A 27446-nucleotide genomic window follows, 5' to 3' on the forward strand; every position below is an offset into this window, starting at 1 on the left:
TTTGGGAGCTTAACCCAGAATTCCAACGGGTGGCGGAGACTGCGGGAACTGAGGGATAGCTACCCACAGTGCACCGCTCCATAAGTCGATGCTAGCTGCGGTAGGGAGGACGCACTCCGCCGACTTCTATAAAATTGACCTAATTTTGTAGTGTAGACCAGTGCTTCAAGCTATCTGATGTGGGGGACCGGCAAATTTTTTTTCTCCAATGTGCCAGGGACCAGTGCCATATTATCATCCTATTTGACGCTCTTATGAGGAAACTCACTGCAGACCGGCAGCTGATGGCTTGCGGACTGGCACCAGTCTGCAGACCACCACTTTGAGAAGCACTGGTTTACCCCCAGTTATGTTAACACAGCTAGTTACCAGGGAGCTGCAGCCCAGAAATCCAATACCTGATCAGATGAACTGCTCGGTTGTACTCAGAATGTAGAGAAGGTAGCAAAACCTGCCCCCCAAAGGGGAGTACTCAAGGAGGTACAAAAAAGAGTAAAGTACAGCTTGCCTTGTAACTGTGACAAACATTGATCAAAGATAAGTGTTGCTTGTCCAGAAAAAAGACAAGCCGAGAGCTGAACAGATGGAAAGCCAGCACATCACTAGTTCCCAGAATAATTACAAACATTACAGCTTTGCTTTGTAATGAATTGCTAGGCTTTACAATTTGGTTGTATAAATGTTTCCCATTCATAGTTTTGATGGAGTTTGCAAATTTTGCAAAAAAGGTTCATCAGGACAAATGAGAGCAAGTTCATGAATACAACATCAGTACAAATAGAAGACTTGACACCTAGGATGAATGTAACTTAACAGAAGAGGAGTAAGAATTGGAAATTCTCATCTTGTGAACATCTCAAATTGTGTTGGTGACACTACATAAAATACACAAATACCAACTTAATTCCAAAGGTTAACAGCTTCCCTAAATGGTAAGGAATTTAAACCAAAATATGCTACGCAGCAATATGAGAAGACTTGTTAGGAGAAATAAACCCATTATAGTAACCATTTTTTGATAGGGGGAAGTTTTCCTTTCTGCATTAATCAATGAGAAACTGACTGCTGATCTAGAAGAATTAACATTGTTGTAGACCATAAGACTGTATTTAATGAATTACCAAATGCAGTAAACATTGCTGTGTTCCTACCAAGAGACAGCTTCAGTCAAGAAGATGTTTAAGAGAGCAATACTTGGCTTATACAGCCCTGCAACAGTAATCTTATGCATGTGCCTTTAATATGTATGTTGCAATAGTAGTAGCAACTCTTTCATAAATTTATTAAAAATGGAAGGGATGTCATACAAAACACTACCTTCTGCTCAAATGTTGGAATTCATAGTTGGAAGTGTGGACTAGGAATTTCTCTGAGATGCAGAAATAAGAAACAGACTATCTTGATTTATATTATTCATGAGAACTCCTCACTCCATTTCAAATACCACTATAACCATAAAAAGGTACATTTCTTCACATTGACATCCACATCTCATACTTCCCTAGCACAGATACTTTAATAAGAGTTTCCAAGAGAGTCAGAAATTGTTCTGCAAAACTCAATTTTGGCTAAAATTCCCTAAAAAGTTTCCCTGATAAGTTATCAATATCAAGAAAATAAATTTAAACCTTCAGTCTGTAAAGTAGTGTTGACTATGTTCTACACAGTCAATGTTACTGAATTGACACATTTTAAAATTTAGTCTGGTATTCTCTCGCCTCTCCTTTGCATCCTTGCATGTGCAGTGGAGAGGAAAGAGGAGAAAAGGCCCAGAAGTGAGTGTATTGAGGAGAAAAGGCAGGTTAGTGGCCTTCTCACACAAGACTGAAGAGGTCATTCCGATTTTGGGAACCCATCCTTGGGTTTCCCCTCTAACAGGGAATCATTTAGCCCTACCTTATATGAATGTTCTAGAAAAAGGCTGAAAGGTATATTACAAGCACTTAAAGAATTAAACTTATACTGAAAGCCAGACCAGGAGAAGTATGTAATCTTATAATTGTACCAACTTTCTTGAACTACTGTGATTGGATTCCCCGGGGTTCAGCCTGGGACTGTGGGACTGCTATGCCCCCTTAACTCTCCAGCCTGAACTCACTCACTCTCTCTCACTCAATGCTTTGCTAGTGACAAGCAGCAAACCCCTCCAGGCGCTGTTATGACTCAGCACAACCACATGTGGAGCCCCACACCCAGCTAGATTGCATGAATTTCTCCCAGAGCCACTCATGAATCACACAGAGAAAGTTACCAGCCAAATGCCCCCAGCTCCCAGACTTGTACCTCAGGAATATACCATTTTGCACTGCTCAAGACCCTTTGAGTAATGCAAGTTTATTAATAGGTTCACCACTTCATCAATGGAAAGTGGATACACATCATCCTTTGTAAACCTGAGCAGATTTACCAAAAAACTTTATCTTTACCAGTGAGATTGCCTAAACAGTAAAACAAAATCTCTCTTTTGTAATCAATAAACTTAAGTGATTATAAGTGATAGGCAAAAAGTCAGAGGTTATCAAAAAATAAAATAAAATATAAGCATGCAATCTAAACCTTAACCCTTACCACACTAGATGGTATTTAAACCAAGCAAGGTTCTCACCCAACTAGATCTTACAGTCTTTAGTATACAGTTTTGTCTCTTAAACTTGGGCCAGTCTCCTCTGTTGGAGTCTTCAGTTTTCTGAAAGTTCTTGTTGCTTTCAGCATAGGTGGGGGGGGGGGGGGAGAAGGAAAGGCAAATCATGGGGCCACTGTGTTCTGTTTTATATCCTTAGTCCCAGGTGCTTAGAGAAAACAAGTCCAGGCATGTCTTGTGGGTATTACTGAGTCCCCAGGCAAGGTTGAGCAATTCCCCTGGTGTGGCCTTGTGCAAGTGAGTCATTGCATTGTAGCTTCCTTGCTGGACAACGGCTATTCGACACCCTCCCAGGCGTTGGTTACTTTCCTTGCTGTTCTCTCTGGAAAGCTAATATCTGGCTGATTCCCCAACTTACGGCATGTTTTAGTGACAACCATACAACACAATCTCATAACTCCATATATATTAATGATACACATATTTAAATAGAACAGGGGTAGACAACCTATGGCACGGGTGCCGAAAGCTGATTTTCAGTGGCACTCAGACTGCCCGGGTCCTGGCCACCAGTCCAGGGGGCTCTGCATTTTAGTTTAATTTTCAATGAAGCTTCTTAAACATTTTAAAAACCTTACTTACTTTACATACATCAATAGTTTAGTTATATATTATAGACTTGTAGAAAGAGACCTTCCTAAAAACATTTAACTGTATTACTGGCACGTGAAACCTTAAATTAGAGTGAATAAATGAAGACTTGGCACATCACTTCTGAAAGGTTGCTGACCCCTGAAATAGATTGTGATCTGCTGAAAGTCATTGTTCTTTCTCTTGACACCTCACATGGCATGCTTTATATGCAATACCGCAATTTTATATAAATGAGGAATAATGGGGATTACAGGGTGCTGCCCCAAGGAATAGAATGCCACAGCTACAACGTAGAGGAACTTGACAACAAGCAGATGCTTTTATTACCCCTTAGTGTCTCCCTGCTTTGCCTTTAATATGAAAGTATTTCCATCCAAGACTAATTTTTTATGAGATTTGCAAGTCAATATCAACAAAATAGCAATACAAGACAGAATTTAAAAAGTGTGTGTAGGGTGAGAGACTTACTGTGTAGGTGACAGCTGCCAACATTCCGATCAAGGTCAAGGAACTAATGGAAAATGATAGGGCAGCCAAACCATCTGTAACATAAAAGTAGAGAAAAGCCTGCTGAAAATAAGACATGCCCCAGAATGTAGAGTGGATTATTTTCCTGAATTAAAAAAAAAAAAGTTCAACCTTAGTTAAATTAGATTAGCTAACAATTTAAATCAACCACAACAATTAGTTAAAACAGAAATGTTATGTTAGTTTTTTAATTACATGCCAATCCAAGTAAATCATATGAAAAAAGTCATAATATATATATAAGACATGGGAGAAAACATGACAATTTGAAAATTTAACAAATGAGTGATGAAGTCTGGCATTACTGGCAGAGGGGAAATGGGGGTTCACGTGTCAATAGACTATAAAAAGTTAAATATAGCAGGGAGATTAAACCATGAAGTCCTTAAAAGATGAGCAAGTTGTGCTTGATACCCTAGATGGGGAAGTCAGTGAAGGATACAAAGAGGGGTGATGTGGTCAAAATGATCTATATAGCATGATTTTTTTAGTGGATAAGCAAGACAAGACTGCATTTGTGAAGGCTGGAGAAAACTCTCAAATTTATATAGTGTGTGAGAAAACTTCTTGATAGTTTTGAATTAGTAATTTATATTTTTATGGGAAAGACTAACATGTCATTTTCTTTTAAAATACATACCAATTGGGACTCTATCAACCATGTACATCAGATAAGAGCTGTTCAATAAATCCATGCCCACAGTCCTAACCATTACATTCTTATTTTGAATTCCTATCATCATTTTGTACAGGACCCAGAACAAACAGAATTCTCACTTTTTCTTCTTGAAAATGTCCCTTCAAAAACTTTAAGCAATCTACAAATCTGAGACCCAATATTTCATCTGCCATATAAAAATCATTTTTTCAGTAAAGGTAAAAAATGCATGAGTTAAGTGAAAAAAAGTGTCTGATGCCATAGTCTCTAGAAGTTGTTAGTCTTTCATCAGTTACCTTAGTACACACTTCTGAATGGCATTACTTTCACTTTATTACCAGCACTACGTAAATGAGCTCAGATGGCCATCACCATCTATGTTTAAATATTCTCATTCTACATGTAGGCTTGAGGAAAAAACTGCAATTCTGTATTCCTTCCTATGAAAAACAGGATTTCTATTTCATAAGTATCAAAGTCCTCTTCTCTTGCATAGTAGTCTTGTGATTACTTTTCTCTTTTTGGATTTTTTGTTTATACATAAACCCATCACATTAACTCCACAAAAGAACACATTTGGTCTAGAAGATGTGCTAAACCATAAGGTTCTAAAGAGAACATAATATACCCGCAAAGTACTTGCTGAAACAAAATATAGGTACAGATATCCTACTTTAATATCCATCAAGAACAGGTACACTTTAATGGTCTTCCAATCCTGAGCGATAGAAATATTAATGAATGCCAAAAAGCCTGATAGCTGACCAGAAACTCACCTGGCAACAGCAGAGAAAAAACTGCTGAAGTACATCTGTAACACTGGGTGGAAGGGGGAGCTGAGATCTAATCAAAGCCAATGCCCCCTTGACCTAGAATTATGTAGGAGATTCTCCTATTCTGGGGGCACTATGGTCCATGTGGCCTCACCTGCTCCTGAGCCATCTGAGCTCAGGAGCCCACAGAAGTTACTGGAGGAGCCAACCAGAAACTGAGCCACCTGGAGCAGACAAAAGTAACTTAAAGCAGGAGCCTGCAGACTCAGAGGATGTCATCTGCATATAACTAGTTTTTGAAAGCTTTTATTCTGGGCATCTTCCCCTCTGATGATTGCTTATTTGCTCCCTCAGTCTCTTTACTTCAACCTGACTCCACCTTGCCTTTTGCTCCTTTCTTTACCTTCACCTTTCCCTCCCTTACTCTCTCTCCTTTAATGTCCCCTACCAAAAGCTTATGCCCAAATAAATCTCAGTCTTTAAGGTGCCACTGGACTCCTCGTTGTTTGTGTGTGTTCATATTGCTCGGATCCTTATAGGTTACATCCCTTCCCTCACACACTTTATATTGTGATCCCCATGTAGCAGCTGTGACTGAATTTTTTTCCATTTGTACCTGGGAAGGAGTGTGACCTTCCTGATGTAGATTTGGCTACAGTTATCCACATCTTCCAGCTCAAGTTGAGACTAGTGTATGGAAGTAGGTGGGGCTATACCTTGAGAGCACCCAGAAGCTAAAGTTTTAATAAAGCAGTAGCCACAGTCTGCACTAAATTGCAAGTCATACAGATGGCATGTTACTGTTACTCCACAATAGGGAATGGTGGATTATCAGCCTCTGGATGGAGTTGGAAGTATTGGTTTTAAACTAGAGAGATTTAAGGTGTTTTAAGAACCTGGTTTTCTGACAAACTGCCTCTTCCACCATGCCCTCCTCAGTTACTATCATATGACATACTTTCTCAAAAGATATCAGCCCCATATTTTAAAAGGAAGGAAGGTTTCTGGGACAGTGTTCTTCGGGAGGGTTCTTGAGCTTTGGATTTCTTCTTCCCCTCTAGGTCCTTTGAGGCTTCAAAGTATTTTCTAGGCATATTGAAAAGCTCATCTTTATTTCAGATATTTGGAGAGGGGATGCACTAACTAGTATGGTGGTAAAAGGCTGGGTTATTTTGTGGGCAAGTATTACATGGATTTTGTTGATTATTTGTAGTGTGTAATTTTAGTTTTTGTAAGTGTGATAAATGTGAATTGTAAGAATTTTGGATTATGTCTCTGCTTTTACAATGTTGTTATGATAGCTTTCAACTCAGTTATTTCCATTAATTAAACCTTTCAATGTAGACTGTATTTGTATATTAAATTGGCAGCACAAGCCAGTTGATAACACATGAAAATATTTTGGATAGAGGAGATTTGAAACAGGATGTATGTTTATGGTAAAATCCCACTAAAGAAAATAGACATTTTTAAAACGGATTGAACAGGACCTTATATTGAAGAGAAATATGCTGCATTTTTCTAAACAAACTTTATATGGATGTTATTGTTCTGAGTGTAGGATCATTCAGTGTCAAGTCAACCAGCAATACTACAACTACTATCAAAACCTCTTTCCAGCTTCTCAGTCTTATTTCTGTGGTATGTCAAAGTTGTATGAAATTTGAAGTATTCCATTTTAGTTAAAGTTAATTTAAAAAAAATGATACGTAACAGCTACAGTATTAAACATTCAGTACTAGTTCAGCTGCATTGGTTGGCAGCAACAGGACATTTTCCTAGTGTAAAACAAAGTATAAAATTGTACACACCCAAAGTCTTTTTCTTAAAGCCATTTTTATGGATCCCCTTCCACAAAAACATTGTCTGGTTGTAATTCCCCATCACTCAGATTTGAAAACACCTAGCATATTAGAATGATGATTGATGCATTTCATTTCAGTATAATGTAAACCCTAAAATAAGTTATACTTCAGAACTGCTAGTAGCACTTTCAGAACTCCTTGTTCCTTGGTTTGTAAGCTATCATTCTAGATTTTTTAACACTTGTGTTTTGACATAAAGCAATCATCTGTAACTTACCAGAAAAATTCCATTATAAGAGTTGAAATTCCCTTGAACGTTTGGAGATTTCTCAGATGCAATACCGACAGTTTAGAAACACAGTTCTACTCTGAAGAGACTGTAAAAATGATACCTTCTTACTGAAGATACACACTCACCTCCATCCATGGGATACGTACTCAGAATCAACCCTCCTTTCTTTATTGACCAAGGACCAAATTTTGCCTTGATTTAGGTCCTACAGTAACCCTTTGAATAACAAGTTTTTATTCTTATAGCACTACAAAGCAAATATAGCTGTAAGAGAATGAGCTGGATTCTATTCTGGCTGGGCTTTTAGTCAACACAATGATTAACTGCAAAATCTTTATTGGTGAGGATGCATAAGCCATGAAAAAAAGTTTGAGTTCCAGGTTGCACACCGAATTTGCAGGCCTAGCAGTCCAAAAAAATGTTACTACTTTTAAACACATCAGATATGGGGTGTGATGGATTATTCCATATGTTTTATGAAATATGCTTATGAATATGACATAACTAGAATATGCTTAACACTAAATACCCTTTGTATGGTGTCATTAGAGAACTTGTAGTCTACCAAGATATAAACTTGCATCACTGATGCAAACATATTAAGTGGAGGCCATTAAGGGTGCTCCAGAAAAAATCAGTTGTAAATGACCTTAGTTACTTGAACGCCTTCCTGTGTATGTGTGGGCCAGTTCACCAGGACTGGAGACTAGGGGTCTTACAGGGACATGTGACCATGTCACCTGATAATGAAATCCATCTTAAAACTGGTACTTCTCTGTTGAGAAGGACGGGTGGGGACCCAGAAAGGCAAAAGATTCCTGCCTTGTGCCAAAGCTATAGAAGGGGGTGGAGCAGGAGAAAGAGGATGCCAGTCATGAGAAAACCACTGCTTACCACCTGAGAGTCTGCTTGAACAAACAAGGACTGTACCAGGGAAAGGGCTGGGCCCAGACTAGGAAGGAGTTTAGTCTGTGAAAGACACTTATACAAACATCTGAGAGTGAGATATTACTTGTAATCAGTTTAATGTATTAGGCTTAGACTTGCATGTTTTTGCTTTATTTTGCTTGGTGAACTACTTTGTCCCATCTGTTATTACTTGAAACCACCTAAACCCTACTTTTTTATACTTAAAGGTGATTTTTTTATTAATAAACCCAGAATAAGTGATTAATACCTGGGGGAGCAAACAGCTGTGCATCTCTATCAGTATTATAGAGGACAATTTATGAATGTACCCTGTATAAGCTTTATACAGAGTATAACGAATTTATTTTGGGTTTGGATCCCATTGGGAACTGGGTGTCTGGGTGCTGGAGACAGGTAACCTGCAGAGCTGTTTTCAGGCATGTCTTCAGCTTTGGGGGTGTGCACCAGACCCTGGGTCTGTGTTGCAGCAGGCTAGCATATCTGGCTCAACAAGACAGGGTTCTGGAAGTCCCAAGCTGGCTGGGAAAACAGGCTCAGAGGTAATTTCAGCACATCAGGTGACAGTCTCAAGGGGGTTTCTGTGACCAAACCCATCACATGGGACATAATCACATACATCATAGAATCATGGGACTGGAAGGAACCTCGAGAGGTCATCTAGTCCAGTCCCCTACACTCATGGCAGGGCTAAGTATTATCGATTCTAGACCAGTAGTTCTCAAACTTTAGTAACCCGAGGACACCCATTTTCATTTAAAATTTTGCAGTGGACCCCCAAATCCCCAGCTCAGCCCCAGGCCATGTCCCCACTCCACCTCTTCCCACTCCCGCTTCATCCCTGTCCCTCCTTTTTCCACCCCTCCCCTGAGTGCTCCCATACCCCCTCTCCCTTCCAGCACTTCATGCATACTGAGGAACAGCTGTTCCTTCCAGCGCCTCATGCATGCTGGGGGAGGAGGAAAAGTTGAGGCAGAGAGGGGGAAGAATTGATCAGCAGGGCCCATGGACTCCCTGGAGTTCCCTCGCAGACCCCAGTTTGAGAAACTCTGATTTAAACCATTCCTGACAGTTGTTTGTCTAACCTGCTCTTAAAAATCTCCAATGATCGAGACCCCACAATCTCCCTAGGCAATTTATTCCAGTTCTTAACCACCCTGACAGTTATGACGTTTTTCCTAATGTCCAATCTAAACCTCCTTTGCTGCAATTTAAGCCCATTGCTTCTTGCCCTATCCTCAGAAGGAAAGAATTTTTCTCCCTCCTCCTTGTAACAACCTTTTATCTACTTGAAAAAGTATGTCCCCTCTCAGTCTTCTCTTTTCTCGACTAAACAAACCCATTTTTTTCCCCCCAATCTTCCCTCATAGGTCATGTTTTCTAGCCCTTTAATCATTTTTGTTGCTCTTCTCTGGACTTTCTCCAATTTGTCCACATCTTTGCTGAAACGTGGCACCCAGAATTAGACAATACTCCAATTGAAGCCTAATCAGCATGAAGTACAGTGGAAGAACTACTTCTCATGTCTTGGGGCCTGGCTACACTTGCAAGTTGCAGCGCTGGTAGAGGCTTTCCAGTGCTGCAATTAGTAACCGTCCACACCTGCAAGGCACATCCAGCGCTGCAACTCCCTGGCTGCAGCGCTGGCTGTACACCTGGCCAGGTTGGGGTGTAGCGATTGCAGCGCTGGTGATCCAGCGCTGCTCGTCAAGTGTGGACACACACCAGCGCTTTTATTGGCCTCCAGGGAATAAGGAGATATCCCAGAAAGCTTTTAACTAAATTACTCTCTTTGTTTTGTTATGCAGCCTCTCTTTGTTATGTTGTGAACTCTGATCGGAGCTCCGTTGAACTGCTTATCTAAAAAACAAACACTGATCACAGCAAACAGGAGCTATCTGTACCTGGCTGTGAACGATCAAATGAGAAGCAGGGAGTGAATGTTTGCTTGACAGAGAAACAGCGTTGGAGGCAGGCTGTTTGCAATTAAGACCAAGGGTTCGCGAACATTTTGTGATTTTTCAATCCAGGAAGCTAAACTGTTGGCTCCAAAAATCCACTCTCTCTCTCTCTCTTCCCCGCTCCCTGTCACAGTACACCACAGGGAGTGAGTGAAACAGCGGGGAGTCCGTGTTGGAGGCAGGCTGTTTGCAATTAAGAGTTAAGACTAAGGGCTCATGAACATTTTGTGATTTTTCAATCCAGGAAACTAACACAGTGTTGGCTCCAAAAATCCACTCTCTCTCTTCCCCGCTCCCTGTCACAGTACACCACCCTCCACCCCCCTCTTTTGAAAAGCACGTTGTTGCCACTTGAATGCTGGGATAGCTGCCCATAATGCAGCACTCCCAACAGCGCTGCAAATGTTGCAAATGTGGCCACACACCAGCGCTGGTAGCTGTGAGTGTGGCCACACACCAGCGCTGCTCCTACACAGCTGGATGACCAGCGCTGCAAACTACCAGCACTGCAAACCGTAAGTGTAGCCAAGCCCTTACTTACAACACTCCTGCTAATACATCCCAGAATGTTGTTTGCTTTTTTTGCAACAGGATTACACTGTTGACTCATATTTAGCATGTGGGTCCACTATGACCCCCAGATCATATTGACCCTCAAGTGCTCTTTGAAAACAGGGAACAAACTCACTTTTGAAAGTTTTAGCCACAATCTGAAAATCAGAGTAAAATATAGAACTTTGATGCCAATTTTATGGTTACTTTCCAGAATATAAGAGCACTTAAAACTGAAGCAAGATGCCCTGACTAGTCCACATTCAAAGTCTGGTCATCCTATAGTAAAAGCATCATCCCTTCACCATTACAATATACAAGATCAATAATTTAGCAATTAAACAATTCCAACTATATTCTAATTATCTATTAAAGCAAAAGTAAGTTATCTAACTTGTGGACAGATGAAAGTTGTTTTAATTATATTAATATTTTAACAAGTGAAAATTTGCTTTTAAGTTTGTGATACTACGCCCCCACATTCTTCACAGAGATACTGTTTAGTTATGCCATAATTATAGCATAACTAGGATGTATTTTATGCAAGATAAGGCATGTGAGATATAAAGGTTATGATTTATTAAATATAATCCTATTTGTAAGCATGTGTCTTTTTTGTATCTGAAGTTAAGAATATGGTCTATGCATCTATTACTAATGTGTTTACACCTGGGAAACACCCACTAGATAGAATGCAATCAGTCTAGATGGCTCACTGGGAAGGGTCATTAGGGAGAACAATAGGTCTTAAAAGATGCTAATCTCCTCCCAGGAAGCCTTCCTCAGGAAGCTGCACACAGCCTCTGAGTTATAGCAGCAGGGACATGTGACCAAGTCACCTGGTAATGGACTTCATGATAACAGTAGTGTTTTTCCACTGACCGGGAATGGGAATCAAACTGGGAGACAAAGGATTCCTGCCTTATGCAAAAACTATGCAACGCAGGGGAGTGACATCATCGTGGTTCATTCTTCATTGACTTCCTGTTCAAGAAGGACCACTGCTGTAAACACCCAAAAACAAAGACTGAACTATGGGACAAGAGCTGAGCCCAGACTAGAGGGTTGTCTGGCCTGTGAAAGGAGTATCTGGAGTTTTAAGCAGCAAGCAAGTGCAGCTTGCCTTCAAGAATCTCTGTGATCTGCCTAAAACTACTTTTAGGGTGAGAGCTTGCTACTTATAACCAATTTCTTGAGTATATTAAGCTTAGATTGCATGTTCATTTTAGCTGCTAGGTATCTGTTTTGATCCATTTGCTATGTTTTCTTAATGGCATTTCCTGACAGTCAATGGAGGATATCTTTTGAACTATGTCAATTGTCCTAGGCACAGAGAAATGGAATTTTTTTTGGGTGGCTTTACCTTTCAGATAAAGGTTTCATATTTTTGACCTTCAGCGACTTGTTATTTCATGCTTGCATATGCAAAGAAATACTTTACTGCTCACATGAATCTTGCAAGGACTCTTCTTGAAGTTTTAAATAAAAATTGTGCTACAGTTTTTAGTGTTTTTAAGGTATCTTCATGCAAGATTCATCTGACCCGCTCCTGTAACAAACCCCTAACCTATGTCTGAGTTATTGTAGTCCTCAAATCATGGTTTAAAGACCTCAAGGTGCAGAGAATCCTTCAACAAGTATTCTGTATACATCTCTGCAAGAGCAGGAAATACAGTTCACAATTCTACATTTTTATTTACTAACACTTGATACCACACCCTTCTTATAAGATGGTGTGGTGAGGCGGAGTGGCCTCCCACTGAGCCAGAAGGGAAGGGACCACACTCTGAACTCTGGCGGGAAAGTCAGGCCATGCTCACCCCTCCACCAGAAGTCAGGGGGCAGAACAGGAAGTATAAAGGATGGATCAAGGAACTCAGTTGGGCTGCAGCCACCAAAGAAGACAGATGCCTGCTACCCATGCCTGAGACTGGAGACTGTAGCCGACCCCCACCAACCTGAGGACTGGCCAGGGCTACCTGCTGACCAAGGCACTGAAGTTGCCGGGATTGCCACTAGCTACCTACTGTAAGGAGTCAGAAGACACCCCAGAGATGCAAGTATACCCTGAGGGGAGGCCAGGAAGTGGCCTGGGGCAGCCAGCCCTACTCTGGCTGCATTTCTGCCAGAGACACAGTCAGCGTGTTGCAGCTGGATTCCCTACTGACCCAGTGGCGGAATACTCCGCCACTGTTAGGGTCCTGGGCTGGGATGCAGTGGAGTTGAGAGGGCCCATGTGCCCCTATCACCTGCCACCCCACCCCTGGGGTCGAAGTCCCCCCTCTCCAGGCCAAGGAGCCTGCATTTGCAGGCCATCCGCCGGAGCTAGGACACACACAACCCCTTTTTTTGGTCAGCCCTGAGTAAAGGCCCAGGCCATAGACTCCTTACTCCCCCACACTGACTGAGGGCCCAGGCCCATAAATGTTTGCTGCTGCCCTGCCTGGACTGCAGGCCAGAGCCATAGGCTGGGTATTCCCAGGAACAATCCAGCCTGACTGGAGCTGGTGATATTGAAAATATCAAAGCAGGAGGAAAACCTGCAGAAATACAGCAGTGTGTTGCTGCTTTCGAAGCTATGCAAAAAGGTGTATCTACCACTGACCAAGTTTCTACAGATCCCGCACTGTGGAGAAAACTAGATGAACAGGCAGACCTGGGTTCCTAAAGGTTTGGCTGTGTGTAGAAACACAGATGTAGAAAACTTCCTGACATTTGGGCAATTGCAGGGGTGAGAAAAAAGTTTGCCAAAGAACTTTCCATCTTTGACAAAGTTGTTGAGTAATATTGGCTTATTTGCTCTCCATCTACAAGAAATTTAGTGCTTAGCCTGTTAGCATTTAATCTACTGGAAAAAAAGCTTTTTCAGAAGAACGAATTAGCGACTGGGGATTCTAGAGTGAATGTCACAGTTTCATCCATCTCTGGCTGACTACCTGGCTAAATTTGGACAGAAATAACCCACATATCTGTCCTCAGCTATGTATAACACATTAATTGACTTGGTAAGAAAGAAAATTAACAATACCATAGCAGGAGAACTACAGCAAGCCAAAAATTTCTCTAATTGTTGATTCGGTACCTCATGCAGTGCATGAAGACCAACTCCCATTCATATTCTGATTCCTCAATTCAGAGGGACAAATAATTGAGTGATTCATTGTTTCAATCTTTTGAGAACCACAGGTGCAAACTGGGCAAAGCTGTGGTGGCTATGATAAATAACCTAGGTTTGGACACGTCTGCCATGGACAATTGCATGATAATGCTAGTAATATGGCTAGTTTGTCTGCAGGCCCATCACGGAAAAAACTCTACTTGTACAGTATATTCCCTAAATTTACTTGGAGTCAATGGTGTTAACAGCTGCTCAGATGTAGTAATTTTGGGAAGGTTATGCAATGACTACACTCTATTTTCCAGAAGATGTCAATTCAGAGCAGAGTTTCCCCATCATGTAAATATTAACACTAGTCAGAGACTGATGACTTTCAAAAAAGTCTGCCAGATACGCAATGCTGTAGTCTTACCAATTCTACTGTAAGGCACTGTGTCAAAACAATCACAATATTCAACAAGCATTGGAAGATGCATAAAAAATACAAACCAGACTCCTGATACTCATTTACATGCAGCTTCTCTTCAGAAGAAAATGGAACAACTGAGTGAGCACTGTACACTTTGTATTCTGTGTTGTAATTGAAAAAGACGGTTACTCACCGTAGTAACTGTTGTTCTTCGAGATGTGTTGCTCCTATCCATTCCAGTCAGGTGTGCGCGCCGCACGTGCACGGCTCTTCGGAACATTTTTACCCTAGCAACTCCGGCGGCCCGGCTGGGCGCCCCCTGGAGTGGCGCCGCTATGGCGCCGGATATATACCCCAGCCGGCCCGTCCGCTCCTCAGTTCCTTCTTGCCGGCTACTCCGACAGTGGGGGAAGGAGGGCGGGTCTGGAATGGATAGGAGCAACACATCTCGAAGAACAACAGTTACTACGGTGAGTAACCGTCTTTTCTTCGAGTGATTACTCCTATACATTCTAGTCAGGTGATTCCCAAGCCTTACCTAGGCGGTGGGGTCGGAGTGAGACGTGGCAGAGTGCAAGACTGCGGAGCCGAAGGCTACATAGTCTCTGGATTGCTGCACCAACGCGTAGTGGGAAGCGAAGGTGTGGACAGAAGACCAGGTGGCCGCTCTACAGATGTCCTGGATGGGGACATGGGCCAGGAAGGCGGCCGATGAGGCCTGCGCTCTCGTCGAGTGAGCAGTGAGGCGGCATGCAGGCACGCGAGCAAGCTCGTAGCATGTCCAGATACACGCCGTTACCCAGGAGGAAATCTTCTGAGAGGAGACCGGCTTGCCTTTCATGCGCTCCGCAACTGCTACAAACAGTTGGGGCGAATGCCGGAAGGGTTTTGTTCGCTGTATGTAGAAAGCAAGGGCTCTGTGGACGTCCAGGGTGTGAAGCTGTTGCTCACGAGGTGAGGCGTGCGGCTTCGGGAAGAAGACCGGGAGGAAGATCTCCTGATTAAGGTGAAAGGCCAACACCACCTTAGGGAGGAAGGCCGGGTGTGGTCGAAGCTGCACCTTGTCTCCGTGGAAGACGGTGTATGGTGGACTAACCGTTAGAGCACGGAGCTCAGAGACTCGTCTTGCTGATGTAATTGCGACGAGGAAGGCTGTCTTCCAGGAGAGGTAGAGCAGAGAGCACGTGGCCAGAGGGTCGAAGGGCGGTCCCATCAGCTTGGCCAGAAAGAGGTTCAAATCCCAGGTCGGAGTAGGACGCCGCACCGGTGGGTACAAACGGTCCAGGCCTTTAAGGAAGCGGGAAACCATCTGGTTAGCGAAGATGGAACGACCTCCTATGGATGGCCGAAAGGCGGACACGGCTGCCAGGTGCACCTTCAAGGAGGAGACGCCAGACCTTGCTCCTTAAGATACCAGAGGTAGTCCAGGATAGTAGGGACAGGGACTACGAAGGGATTGAGGCCTCGTTGATCACACCAGAGCGCGAAACGCTTCCATTTCACAAGGTAGGTAGAGCGAGTGGAAGGCTTTCTGCTCTCTAGCAGGACTTGCTGCACTGCCTCCGAACAGTCCCTCTCTGCGTGGGTCAGCCACGCAGGTACCAAGCTGTAAGATGGAGGGACTGTAGGTTCGGGTGACAGAGCCTGCCGAAGTCCTGCGTGATGAGGTCCGGCCATAACGGGAGGGGCATGGGATCCCGAACGGAGAGCTCAAGCAGCAGGGTGTACCAGTGCTGCCTCGGCCAGGCCGGAGCGACGAGTATGACGTGGGCCCTGTCCCTCCGAAGCTTCAGTAGCACTCGGTGTACGAGCGGGAACGGAGGGAAGGCGTAGAGGAGGTGATCCGTCCAGGAGCAGAGGAATGCATCCGACAGGGAGCCTGGCGAGCGACCCTGGTATGAGCAAAACAGGTGACACTTCCAGTTCTCCTTGGAGGCAAATAGGTCTATCTGGGGAAACCCCCACCTCCGGAAAATTGTGTGCACCACATCCAGGCGAAGAGACCACTCGTGTGAGAGGAACGACCTGCTGAGATGGGCGGCCAGCGTGTTCTGCACTCCTGGAAGAAATGAAGCTTCCAGGTGAATGGAGTGGGTCACGCAGAAGTCCCACAGGAGCATCGCTTCCTTGCCAAGGAGGGAGGAGCGGGCTCCGCCCTGCTTGTTCACGTAGAACATTGCCGTCGTGTTGTCCGTGAAGACTGCCACGCAGCGGCCTTGCAGACGGGCGCGGAAGGTGTGACACGCTAGGCGGATCGCTCACAGCTCCCGGACATTGATGTGGAGAGCGAGCTCTTGGGGGGACCAGAGACCCTGGGTGTGAAGGTCGCCCAGGTGAGCCCCCCCATCCCAACGCCGAGGCATCCGTGGTTAAGGTGACGGATGGGCGAGGAGGACGGAACGGGACTCCTGCACACACGACCTCTGGGTTCAGCCACCAGCTGAGCGACGCGAGTGTCGGCATTGTGACGGTGACTATCATGTCTATTGAGTCGCGGTGCGGGCGGTATACCGACGCCAGCCAATATTGAAAGGGGCGAAGGCGAAGCCTCACGTACGCCGTGACGAACGTACAGGACGCCATGTGGCCCAGGAGGCGCAGGCAGGACCGAACCGTCGTCGTGGGAAAGGTGAGAAGGTCCTGGATGATGGATACCATCGTCTGGTGCCGAGAGCGTGGGAGGCAGGCCCTGGCCAAAGTGGAGTCGAGGACCGCTCCGATGAACTCCACCCGCTGTGATGGAGCTAGAGTGGACTTCTCGGCATTGATGAGAAGGCCGAGGGACCGAAACAGGGATAGTATCTCTGACATCTGGTCCTTTACCAGCTGTCGGGATGTCCCGCGAACCAGCCAGTCGTCAAGATATGGGTATACATGAATGCGACGACGGCGGAGGGCTGCAGCAACTACTGCCATGCATTTGGTGAAGACCCTCGGCGCGGTGGACAGGCCGAAGGGTAGCACCGCAAACTGGTAGTGCGCACCGTTGACCACAAAACGCAGGTAGCGTCGATGGGGAGGGTAAATAGCGATATGGAAGTACGCATCCTTCATATCGAGGGCGGCAAACCAGTCTCCCGGATCCAGGGAGGGAATGATGGTCCCCAGGGTGACCATGTGAAACTTGAGCTTGAGCACATATGCGTTGAGCTCTCGAAGGTCCAATATGGGTCGAAGACCTCCTTTCGCCTTGGGGATGAGAAAATATCGGGAATAGAATCCCCTGCCCCGCATGTCGTGCGGCACCTCCTCTATGGCACCCAAGCTCAGAGTCTCGACCTCTTGTAGGAGGAATTGCTCGTGAGAGGGGTCCCTGAAGAGGGACAGGGAAGGCGGGTGGGAAGGAGGGGGCGAAACAAACTGAAGGTGGTAACCGGACTGGATTGTACGAAGCACCCAGCTGTCCGATGTTATTGGGACCACGCCGGAAGAAAAAGTGGGAAAGGCGGTTGGAAAATAAACGGGAAGGATCCGGGAAAGAGACTGATGGGCCGACCTCGGGCGTCCCATCAAAAGGCCTGTTTGGGTCCTTGAGGGCCCTTGGAAGGCGCCTGGCCCTGGTTGCGCCTGTTGCCCGATGGTCTACGGCGACTCAGGCCGGGACGCCTGCTATTGTAGGGTCGCGACCTAGGCTGGTTAAATGGCCGGTAGGGTTGCTGCCGAAAGGACCTTCGCTGGGTAGCCGGTGTGTGCATACCCAGAGTGCGAATGGCTATGCGACCGTCCTTCAGGGTCTGAATTCTGGAATCCATCTTTTCAGAAAACAGACCCTGAGTTTCGAAGGGTAGGTCCTGCAAGGTGTACTGCACCTCCGGTGGCAATGTGGAGGACTGCAACCAGGAGATGCGCCTCATGGTTACTCCTGAGGCCAGGGTTCTAGCACCTGAGTCCGCGGAGTCCAGAGTGGCCTGGATGGAGGACCTGGAGGACTTCTTGCCCTCTTCCAGGAGGGCCGTGAACTCCTGGCGCGAGGCTGTTGGGATCAGCTCTGTGAATTTCGCCAGGGACACCAAGATGTCAAAGGTGTATCTGGCGAGGAGGGCCATCTGGTTGGCGATTCGGAGCTGAAGACCCCCTGCTGAATAGACCTTTCGGCCCAACAGGTCCATGCGCCTCGCTTCCTTGGACTTCGGCACAGGGGCTGGCTGACCATGCCTTTCCCTGTCGTTGACCGACTGGACCATGAGCGAGTCTGGTGCAGGATGGGTATATAAGTACTCGTACCCCGTGGGGGGGACGGAGTACTTTCTTTCAACACCGTGGGCGGTGGGAGGGACGGACGCCGGTGACTGCCAGATGGTAGTGGCATTTTTCTGGATAGTGCGGATGAATGGCAAGGCCACGCGCACTGGAGCCTCCGCTCCAATCACATTTGTCACCGGGTCCTCGTCCTCAGTGACCTCCGCTACCGGTAGGTCGATAGCCTTCGCCACCCGGCGAAGAAGGTCCTGGTGGGCCCGCAAGTCAATAGGCGGAGGGTCTGCCGTAGAAGCCCCCGCCACCGCCTCGTCTGGTGAAGATGACGAGGACAGACCTTGGACCACCGCCTCCGCAGGTGGGTCCTCGATGGGGTGGGCAGCTGACTCGGACCATGGACGCTCCGCGGGATCAGGCGGTAACTGGGCCTCACCCGGTGATGGGGGTGGCCTGCTGACAGTGGCCTCCGGCCCTCTGCACTCGGAGGCTGGGGTCCGCTGGGGGCAAGGTAGCCCTTGAGCTTCGTATTGGGCCCAGGGGACCCAAAAACCCCACTGCTGTGCCCCGTGGTCTTGTCCATGCGGGGCCGCCTGGAGATGGCCATAGCTGTCTGCCCGCGAAGCGACCGACGAGTGACGGGATGGCCACGGAGGTGCGGAGGCGCTGACGGACTGCGCCGTCGAAGCTGGCAGCCTGTCCCCGGACGGTGCCGAGGGTCGGTGCCGGACGTCGCGGTACCGAGATGGCGAGCGAGACCATCGACTGCCGCGGTGCCGGGAGCGGCTTCTGGAGTCACGGTGCCAGGACCGGTGCCAGGACTCGGACTTCCTGCGGTGCCGATGGGACGGTGATCGGGACCGGGAGCGTCTCCGGGAGTGCGACCGGTACCGCGATGTTGAGCGGTACTGGGACTGCGACCGGCGTCGAGAGGGTGAACGGTACCGCGATGGAGAGCGGTGCCGGGACCTGGAGCGGCGCGACGGTGACCGTCTTCGGGACCGGGAGCGAGACCGAGTCCTGGAGCGCCGTCTATCCCGTCCGTCAGGGGAAGGGGGCTGCATCATGGCCGGCTTGCCCGCTGACTGAACAGCCCGCACCGGCGGTGCCGGAGGCTCGGTGCCTCTGTGAACTCGATAAGCTCTCTCGCCGTCGAGAATGTCTCGGGCGTGGACGGGAGATGCAGCTCGACCGCGGTTGGAACCGGGGAGCAGGGAGGTACCAGACTCAACGGGACCGTGCACGGCTTGTGCACTACCACAGTCGGTGCCGGAGGTGCCGGTGATGGCTGGGTAAGCTGTCCCGAAGCAGGAGGCTTAGGAGCCGAGTGCGCCGTCTTCCGCTTCCTCGGTGGAGAGAGGGAACGGTGCCGGGACTTCGGTGGCATCTGCGAAGGTTTAGCTGCGTCGGTACCGGGGCGGCTCAGTGCCGCTGGTGCGCTGCGTGCCGAGGACGGTTTCAGTGCCGCCAGGGACGGCGCGGGAGGCTGAAGTGCCGACTCCGTAAGGAGCTGCTTGAGGCGAGAGTCTCGCTCCTTTCTGGTGCGCGGCTTAAACGCCGTGCAGATCGGGCACTTATCTGTCCTGTGAGATTCCCTGAGGCAGCACAGGCAGGAGTCGTGCGGGTCGCCCACGGGCATGTGCCGCTGGCAAGCTGCACAGGGCTTAAACCCAGGTGCCTTGGGCATGAGCCTGCACCGGTTGTGGAAGAAGAGGGGCGAACCCCTCTAATTCCCCTACTATACTATAACTAACTAAACTTATTCAACTAATCTAACTACTAAACTAAGTTAACCAACTATGTACAGAGAAGAATGGAGAAACGCTAGGGCTGTGGAGGCAAGAGAGCACTCCACTGTTCCAACTGGCCGTCACGGGCGGTAAGAAGGAACTGAGGAGCGGACGGGCCGGCTGGGGTATATATCCAGCGCCATAGCGGCGCCACTCCAGGGGGCGCCCAGCCGGCCCGCCGGAGTTGCTAGGGTAAAAATGTTCCGAAGAGCCGTGCACGCACGGCGCGCACACCTGACTGGAATGCATAGGAGCAATCACTCAAAGAAGAATCAATATATCTGAAAATGTAGAAAACATCTAAAAATATTTAAATAAATGGTATTATTGTTTAAACACGTGATTAATTTGTTTAAACTGATGGTAGTTGGGATTTACCGAAAAACCAGAGGAAACGCCTGCATCCCTCAAACATGGAGATGTGAAAGTACACATCCTTCCGACTGAGGGCGGTGTACCGTTCTCCTGGATCCAGGGGTGGGGGATGGAGGCCAAGGACACCATGTGGAACTTCAGCTTCGCTAGGAAGCTGTTCAAATCTTGCAGATCCAGGACAGGTTGCAGACTACTCTTGGCCTTTGGGATTGAAAAGTAACAAGAAGAGAACTTCTTGTTCCTTTACTCTGGAGGAATGACCTCCACCGCACCTAGCTGCAGTAACCCCTCTACCTCCTGCACGAGGAGACTCTCGTGAGAAGTGTCCCTGAAGAGGGATGGGGAGAGGAAGTAGGAAGGAGGGGTAGAAAGCAACTGAAGGGTGTAACCCCATACCACTGTACTGAATAACAGGGTGGCTCCCCTGGCCCTGAGGCAGCTGTGGCTTGAACCGCTTGCAGGGAGGGCCGGGAACACACATGCCCAACATTTTAAGAGTTGTGCGGGAGTTCTTGAGGCATGGAGCTTATTGTCTATCTGTTCCACAAACAGGGCTTGCCCATCAAAGGTAAGGTCTTAAATCGACTGCTGAGCCTCCGTGGACAAGCCAGAGAGGAACAGCCTGGATGCCCAGCTGAGGTCAGGGTTTGGGTGAGGATGTCTGCCGCATCCAACGCTGCCTGGAGTGTCACTGTGGCCAGAGTCATGCCCTCCTCCATGGATTGCCCAAAACACTTCCTTAAAGTTACAGCATTCCAGGAGGGTCTGATGGTTGGCCACCCTCAACCGGAGACTAGAGGACAAATAAATCTTACGCCCAAACAAGGCTAGTCTCTTGGAGTCCTTTATTCTTAGGGGTAGCTCTGGGTTGACCTTGTTGCTCTCTGTGGTTAACTGCTCTACCACTAGGAGTTGGGAGCAGGGTGTGTGTACAGGTACTCGTGGCTTTTGGATGGCACAAAGTACTTGTGCTCAGCCCTCTTAGAGATGGAAGGAAGAGGAGGGAGTTTGCCACCGGGTATTAAATGATCTTTGAGACCCCTTCATGAAGGGGCAAAGCCACGCTGGCCAGTGCTGTGGAGCAGAGGACATCGAAAGAGAGTCTGAGGACTCCTTTAACTCCTCCACTTGAAGGCCCAGGTTGGCAGTGATCTTCTTCAGTAGTTCCTGGTGCACTTTAGCGTCATCCAAAGGAACCGGGGGAGGGGGACCCCGTTATAGCCTCGTCTGGCGACGAGAAGAATGCCGGTGCCGTAGCATCCTCCGCAACCATTGGTGGCCCAGTGGCTTGCTCCCTTACTCCCTGTTGGACCTGCAGGGTCCTTGCGCCTGAGGTTTTGTGCCCCTGAGGAGGGCGAGAGAGAGGCCGTCGGTGTCTGAGGCTCCGGGCACCGAGGGGAAGGCCTAGGTGAACCCCCCCCCACCACCACACCCACCGGTTCCATGGTGTACCATGGCACCAGCCACTGTACCAAAGGCCATGGGGCCAGTTTAGGTGCAGACAATGTAGCTGGTACTGGAACTGGTCCCACCATTAGGGAACCCTGCTCTGAACCAGGGCTGGATCCTGAGCGGTCGCTCCCCTGCGACCAGGACACAGCGGAACAGTGGCTCTGCCCCGACCAATGCCAGTCACGCCGCCTGGAGTCTGATCTGAAATGGGATCTTGGGGACCAGTGGTGCTCAGATATGTGACAGCCTGGAGCTGGCAATCTATGTCTCGTGCTTGACGAATGGTACCAGGATAAGGAGCAGGACTGGGAGAAGAATGGTAGCGTCGATTGCTTGACGGGTCCCCGAAGCGGTACTGTGGTCTTGGAGATACTGGGTGCTGGGACCAGTGCTCCTGGCTGGGGATGGGAGGGGGGGGCGGCATGTGCTTCCAGAGGTTGGCGCCTGGTTGCCGGCAAGCTGTACCTAAAGCCTCTGTCAGTGCCCAACGTCTGGGAACCGAATGAAGCTGTGCTGCATCTGCCTTTCAGTCAGTCAGAGGCGTGGCAGCTATGGGAGAGCGAGCACTGGTGGGACATCCCCCATGACGGGGAATGTTGCCGCTGAGGCGGGGACCATAGTAGTCTGAATGTGGGTTTACCCTGTCATCGGGGAACCGCAGGAGCCAGTGTGGGCGGCACCAGGACAAACATGAGATCCTGTACCACCTGCAGGGCCTCTAGTGTGGACAGTACCTGGAGCTGGCAGAGGCCTCTGCCACTATCTGGGGTGGCTGGCGGGCATCGGGCTAGGTTACCCCGCTCAGCTGGAGCTTGGGCCAGAGATCCCGACGGGGGTGAAGAGTTACCCAGCCTGGGACCTGGCTCACACCCAGTATTATCTTTTCCCTTGTGGGAAGTTGGAGACTGAGCCCATGCCGTCTTCTTGGCTGGAGCCACGGATGGGGACTGTGGCCAGCCAGTGGATGGTCCTGGTGGGGTGCTGCGTACCGAGGTCACAGTGCTCGGTGCTGAGTCAGAGCACTGCTCTGGTGCCGGGGTGAGGGCCAACTCAATAAGGATTGCTCTTAAGCAAATATAGTGCTCATTCTTAGACCTTGGCTTGAAGGACTTGCAAATTTTGCATTTTTCACTAACGAGCCCTTCACCCAAGCAATGCAGACAGCTGCTGTGTGGATCACTAATGGGCATGAGCTTCTTGCAGCAATCATCGGGCTTAAGGCCTGGGGACCAGGACATGCCCCATCCTGAGGCAAAGTCCCGTTTAGAACCTACAAAGTCTCTAACTATAGCTAAGGAATTTACTAACACTAACAGAAAAATACATACACTATCATACAAGAATTAATCACTTTGTATGAACAAGAAAGCAACAGCGCCAGCTGAAGCAGCAACAGTTCCAGCATGGTCACTGGTGGCAAGAAGGAAGTGAGGGTTGGGTGGAGCTGGCAGCGCCCTATATACCGTGGCATATGCGTGCCTCTCCAGGGGGCGCCGGAGCCAGTTCCTTACAGATATTGCTGAGTGGGAAAGATTCCGGCACCAGTGCATGTGGTGAGCACACACACCTAAGTTGAATGGACATGAGAAAGCACTCTAAGGAGAACTGGATTGTACAGGAGAAAAAGTAAACCGGAAAGATTTTCACTAATTTCAGTTTAATATTAGATATTACTTAGAGCCATAGTAGACACAACATTTTCAGAAAGCAGTATTTTTAAGTTGACAACATCCCTTTCAGAGTACTCATTTACTGAATAAACCCCAGGCCAGGAGATTTTTTTTTCAACATTCTTTCTCCAAAAGTTTATACTGAGCTAAACTAGTTCTGTAGTCAGAGTACAGATGCTTTAAGTTACGACAAATATTGTCAAACCCATGACACTTATCTATTGAATCAGTGTGTAATCTGAAACTGTTTTTACTAGTTTTCTATCCGTCTGAAACTACATCCTTAGTTTCAAACCACCATGCAGACCATTAAACATTTTATAACCTCAGTCATATTCTGCTAGATATATGACAGTATAGATTGCAGATATGGCTGCTCAGTTTCTCTTTGATTATTATAGAAACATTATTTGCACAATGCTAGCCCCTACTAGCCCCAGAACTCATTATGCTTGGCACTGTTCAAATACACAAAGAGACAGTCCCTGCTCCAAAGATCTTATCTCAAGTGTAAGACAGGACATTAAGTGGTTATAGAGACAAGCGAGTAAAGGAAAACAATGAGACAACATATTGTCAGCATGAGAGACAACTGGTGTGCTGAGACCACTGCTTAAGTGTTTCAAAAGCATAACAAAGCAGCGATTTAAGGAGGGATATAAAGGATGACAGTGAAGTGGTTTTGTGGATGTTTATGGGGAAATCTACCCATGTGTGAGAGGTAGCAAGGGCACAAGCATCAAGGTGCTGTTTCAAAGCGTAACAAATGGGTGATGAATGCTGGCATCTGTGGCACAGCAGATACAGGAGTTGTCATATAAACAGCATTTAAGAGTTGATAAGTATCATGGAAATAGACCATGAAGGGCCTTGAAAATAGACAAACAGCATATGGTTGATGTTTCAGAGAAGCAAGAAGCCAGTACATGGATGCGGGGGCATGGGGAGGGGCGGGGAAAGAGAGAAAGATTAACATGGGTGAAGGAATCAAGCTAGGAAAATTATCTTTACAGCAGTGTTTTGATTAGATATAAGAAGGCAAGACTGCATTTATCAAGGCCAGTGAGTACGTTGCAGAAGTCAAGAGAAGATGTCAGGTTTTAGTTGCATGGATTGAGAGAAGAGGCACATCTTAGAGATGTTATGCTGGAAGAATTGGTAAGGTTTAGACATGACCTGGATGTGAGTATCTAGAGAATGCAGAGTCTAAGGTGATACTGAAGTTACAGGCTGTATCCACAATGACTGAAAAAGAGCTTGGAATGGGGAGGATTAAGCACTCTTCTGTCCTCAAGAGATTACAATACAAATGAGACAATATGTAAGTATAGGGTGACCAGACAGCAAGTGTGAAAAATCAGGATGGGGTGGGAGGGTAATAGGAGCCTATATATGAAAAAGACTCAAAAATCAGAACTGTCCCTATAAAATCGGGACATCTGGTAACCCTATGTAAGTGAGCCTAAAACAATATTTAAGGAAACAGTAATAGGGGTGTGCTCACATAGGGTAAAGAGCGTAAGTTGATAGTTTCAAGTCAATTTCCAAAGATCCTCTGCCTAAATCATTTCAGTTATTATTGAAGTAGCTAGAGGCCCTGGTTAAGATACGGGGACCCTATCATGGTAGGCAGAGCACACTTTTGCTTTATGAAGAAAGCACAAGTGGGGGGAAGGGAAGACAGATAAGGTAAATGTGAAACAAGCATGTTTCAACATAACCAATATTCCTAGTTGGCAATGTCTTCTAGGAATCAAGGCAGAAGTGGATCGGGGGGGGGGGGGGTTTGAAGGAACCTTTTCATTGTGACCTATGGACTAGCTCAAGAAGTTCATGTGTAAGAGGCAACAGAAGAAAGTTTAAAGATGCTTATTGGAGAAGCAGACAAGAAGGTATTGATGCTAGCCCCTTAGTTTTCAGTTTAAACTGATTTTTACCAAAAATCCTGGATTTTACCAAAAGGTTACAGTTTTGTCCGATTTTCACCCTGCTTTTGTATCAAATACATAAAAAACTTGTATTGTATTTTCCTAATAAAACACAATACATGGCATGAGATATATGTATTACAATAATACATTAGTCTGTGTGTATATGCAAAGCTGTCTGTTGAAATAAGGCTTTGTATTAGTCTAGAAGATACACAAACAGGCACACAACACAAGCTCTGAAGTGTGTGCGCATCTGATGTACTGATGGATCTCATGCCCACCATGTACACATTTCAAGCTGCTAGCAGATAATGGATTAAAGATTTGACACTAAAATAGTAAGGAAATGAAAATCTTATCAGAATACATTTCAGAACACAAGGAAGTATTCAAAAGTTTTTTTAAAAACAAAAACAGGAGAAAAGGATGAAGTTGAGTGTATGCACTGCAAATGGTGTGGCCCAGTTATTAAATGCAACTTTAGTACTATTAGCCTATAAATATTTACGACAGTCAACTGATTAGTCAAATGAAACGTTTTATTTGGGGATTAGAGATATAGTTTTCTTAAACTCAGAGGTGGCATTGTGTTTTGAGTTCTGTTTTAGTTCTGCAGCAAATGACATTGATGAACAAAATTCAAAGCATTAATCTACTGAATACATTTTCCCCCATCTTTCCATCCACCAAACAAAAACACACAACCCAGATAGTCACCGAGAAAAATTCTAATAGTTTTTTGCACTGATTTTCACCTCTTTTTGTTGTTGTGGTAATAAACACTCAAGTTCCCAGGAAAAATTAAATAAAAAGAAAATGAAGAGCCCTATCCATCAACAACAAAAAAGATAATCTGGGAGGGGAAAAGTTGCAAATGGCCTTTAAAAGCAAAGCAAAAGACCAACTTGATATGGTGGAAAGGCAGGGTCAGTGCAGCGAGTCAAGGGATGGTAATGTGGTGAGCAAAAAGACCAAGAGGATGAAGATATGATAAAAAGATTGTTGTTTTTTTTAAACCAAAAGCATGAAAAATATTGAGCACAGGGACTGAAATTCAGTACTGACTGGGGAGCAAGCAGTAAAATATAGAATGTTAAGTCTTCTGTTTAGTTTCCTATGATTACATCTAAGTCCTGGACATGTTTATTTTTTACCTCCAAAGTGTTTCAACAGTTAGGACAGTAATCAGATAAGACTGTTGGTAATAAGCAGTTTGATCTTGTTCCAAATACTGAATTTTTTCCACCATCTTACAAAATTCTCAGAAAGCTCAAGACTGAAGTATTTAGTTACTCAGATAGTTATAAACAAAAACCACAAGCAGCCCTTTTATTTACTATTTGTATGATTGACAGGCTAGTCCAGTCTGCTACTAGTTCAGTTATCAAAGACCCTATGGTATTAGATGACCCAAAGTATTCAAACTCCCAGGTAAGAAAATGACAGACTCACATCTGCAGTGTACATTGGACCAAGTTATATGCAAGATTCATAACACTTAATTATTTGTTGTAGAAAAAAATTAGACCCAAAGTCACACTACAGGAGACCACTTATCCATCTGAATTAGTAATCTGTCTCCATACAATGCCTGTAGTCAATTTTGTAATGAAGAACTATGTGCCACTGCCAACTGGCTTTCAGGTTAGTAACTTATCTTGCTTTTTAATATATAAGTGTAACTTCTTACATTAGAAGTATTTGTTCATACATCTAATTCTCCAACTCCTGATTGATTTTGGAAGTGAAAGGTATACGTAAGTTAAACATTAAATG

At 46.3% G+C, this 27446-nt stretch overlaps 1 protein-coding gene across 2 annotated transcripts in view; it reads right to left on the reverse strand.

Moving 5' to 3' along the window:
• LMBRD1 (LMBR1 domain containing 1) overlaps positions 1 to 27446 on the reverse strand; it is a 220264-nt gene that overhangs the window by 136435 nt on the left and 56383 nt on the right. For both annotated transcript variants that reach the window (XM_045011303.1, XM_045011302.1), the window contains exon 7: positions 3704 to 3777. In XM_045011303.1, coding sequence (XP_044867238.1) covers positions 3704 to 3777 — 74 coding nt within the window. The remainder of the gene's footprint in view (positions 1 to 3703; positions 3778 to 27446) is intronic.

Source organism: Mauremys mutica, chromosome 3, assembly GCF_020497125.1.
Source record: "Mauremys mutica isolate MM-2020 ecotype Southern chromosome 3, ASM2049712v1, whole genome shotgun sequence".
In the NCBI taxonomy this organism is placed as follows: domain Eukaryota; kingdom Metazoa; phylum Chordata; order Testudines; family Geoemydidae; genus Mauremys; species Mauremys mutica.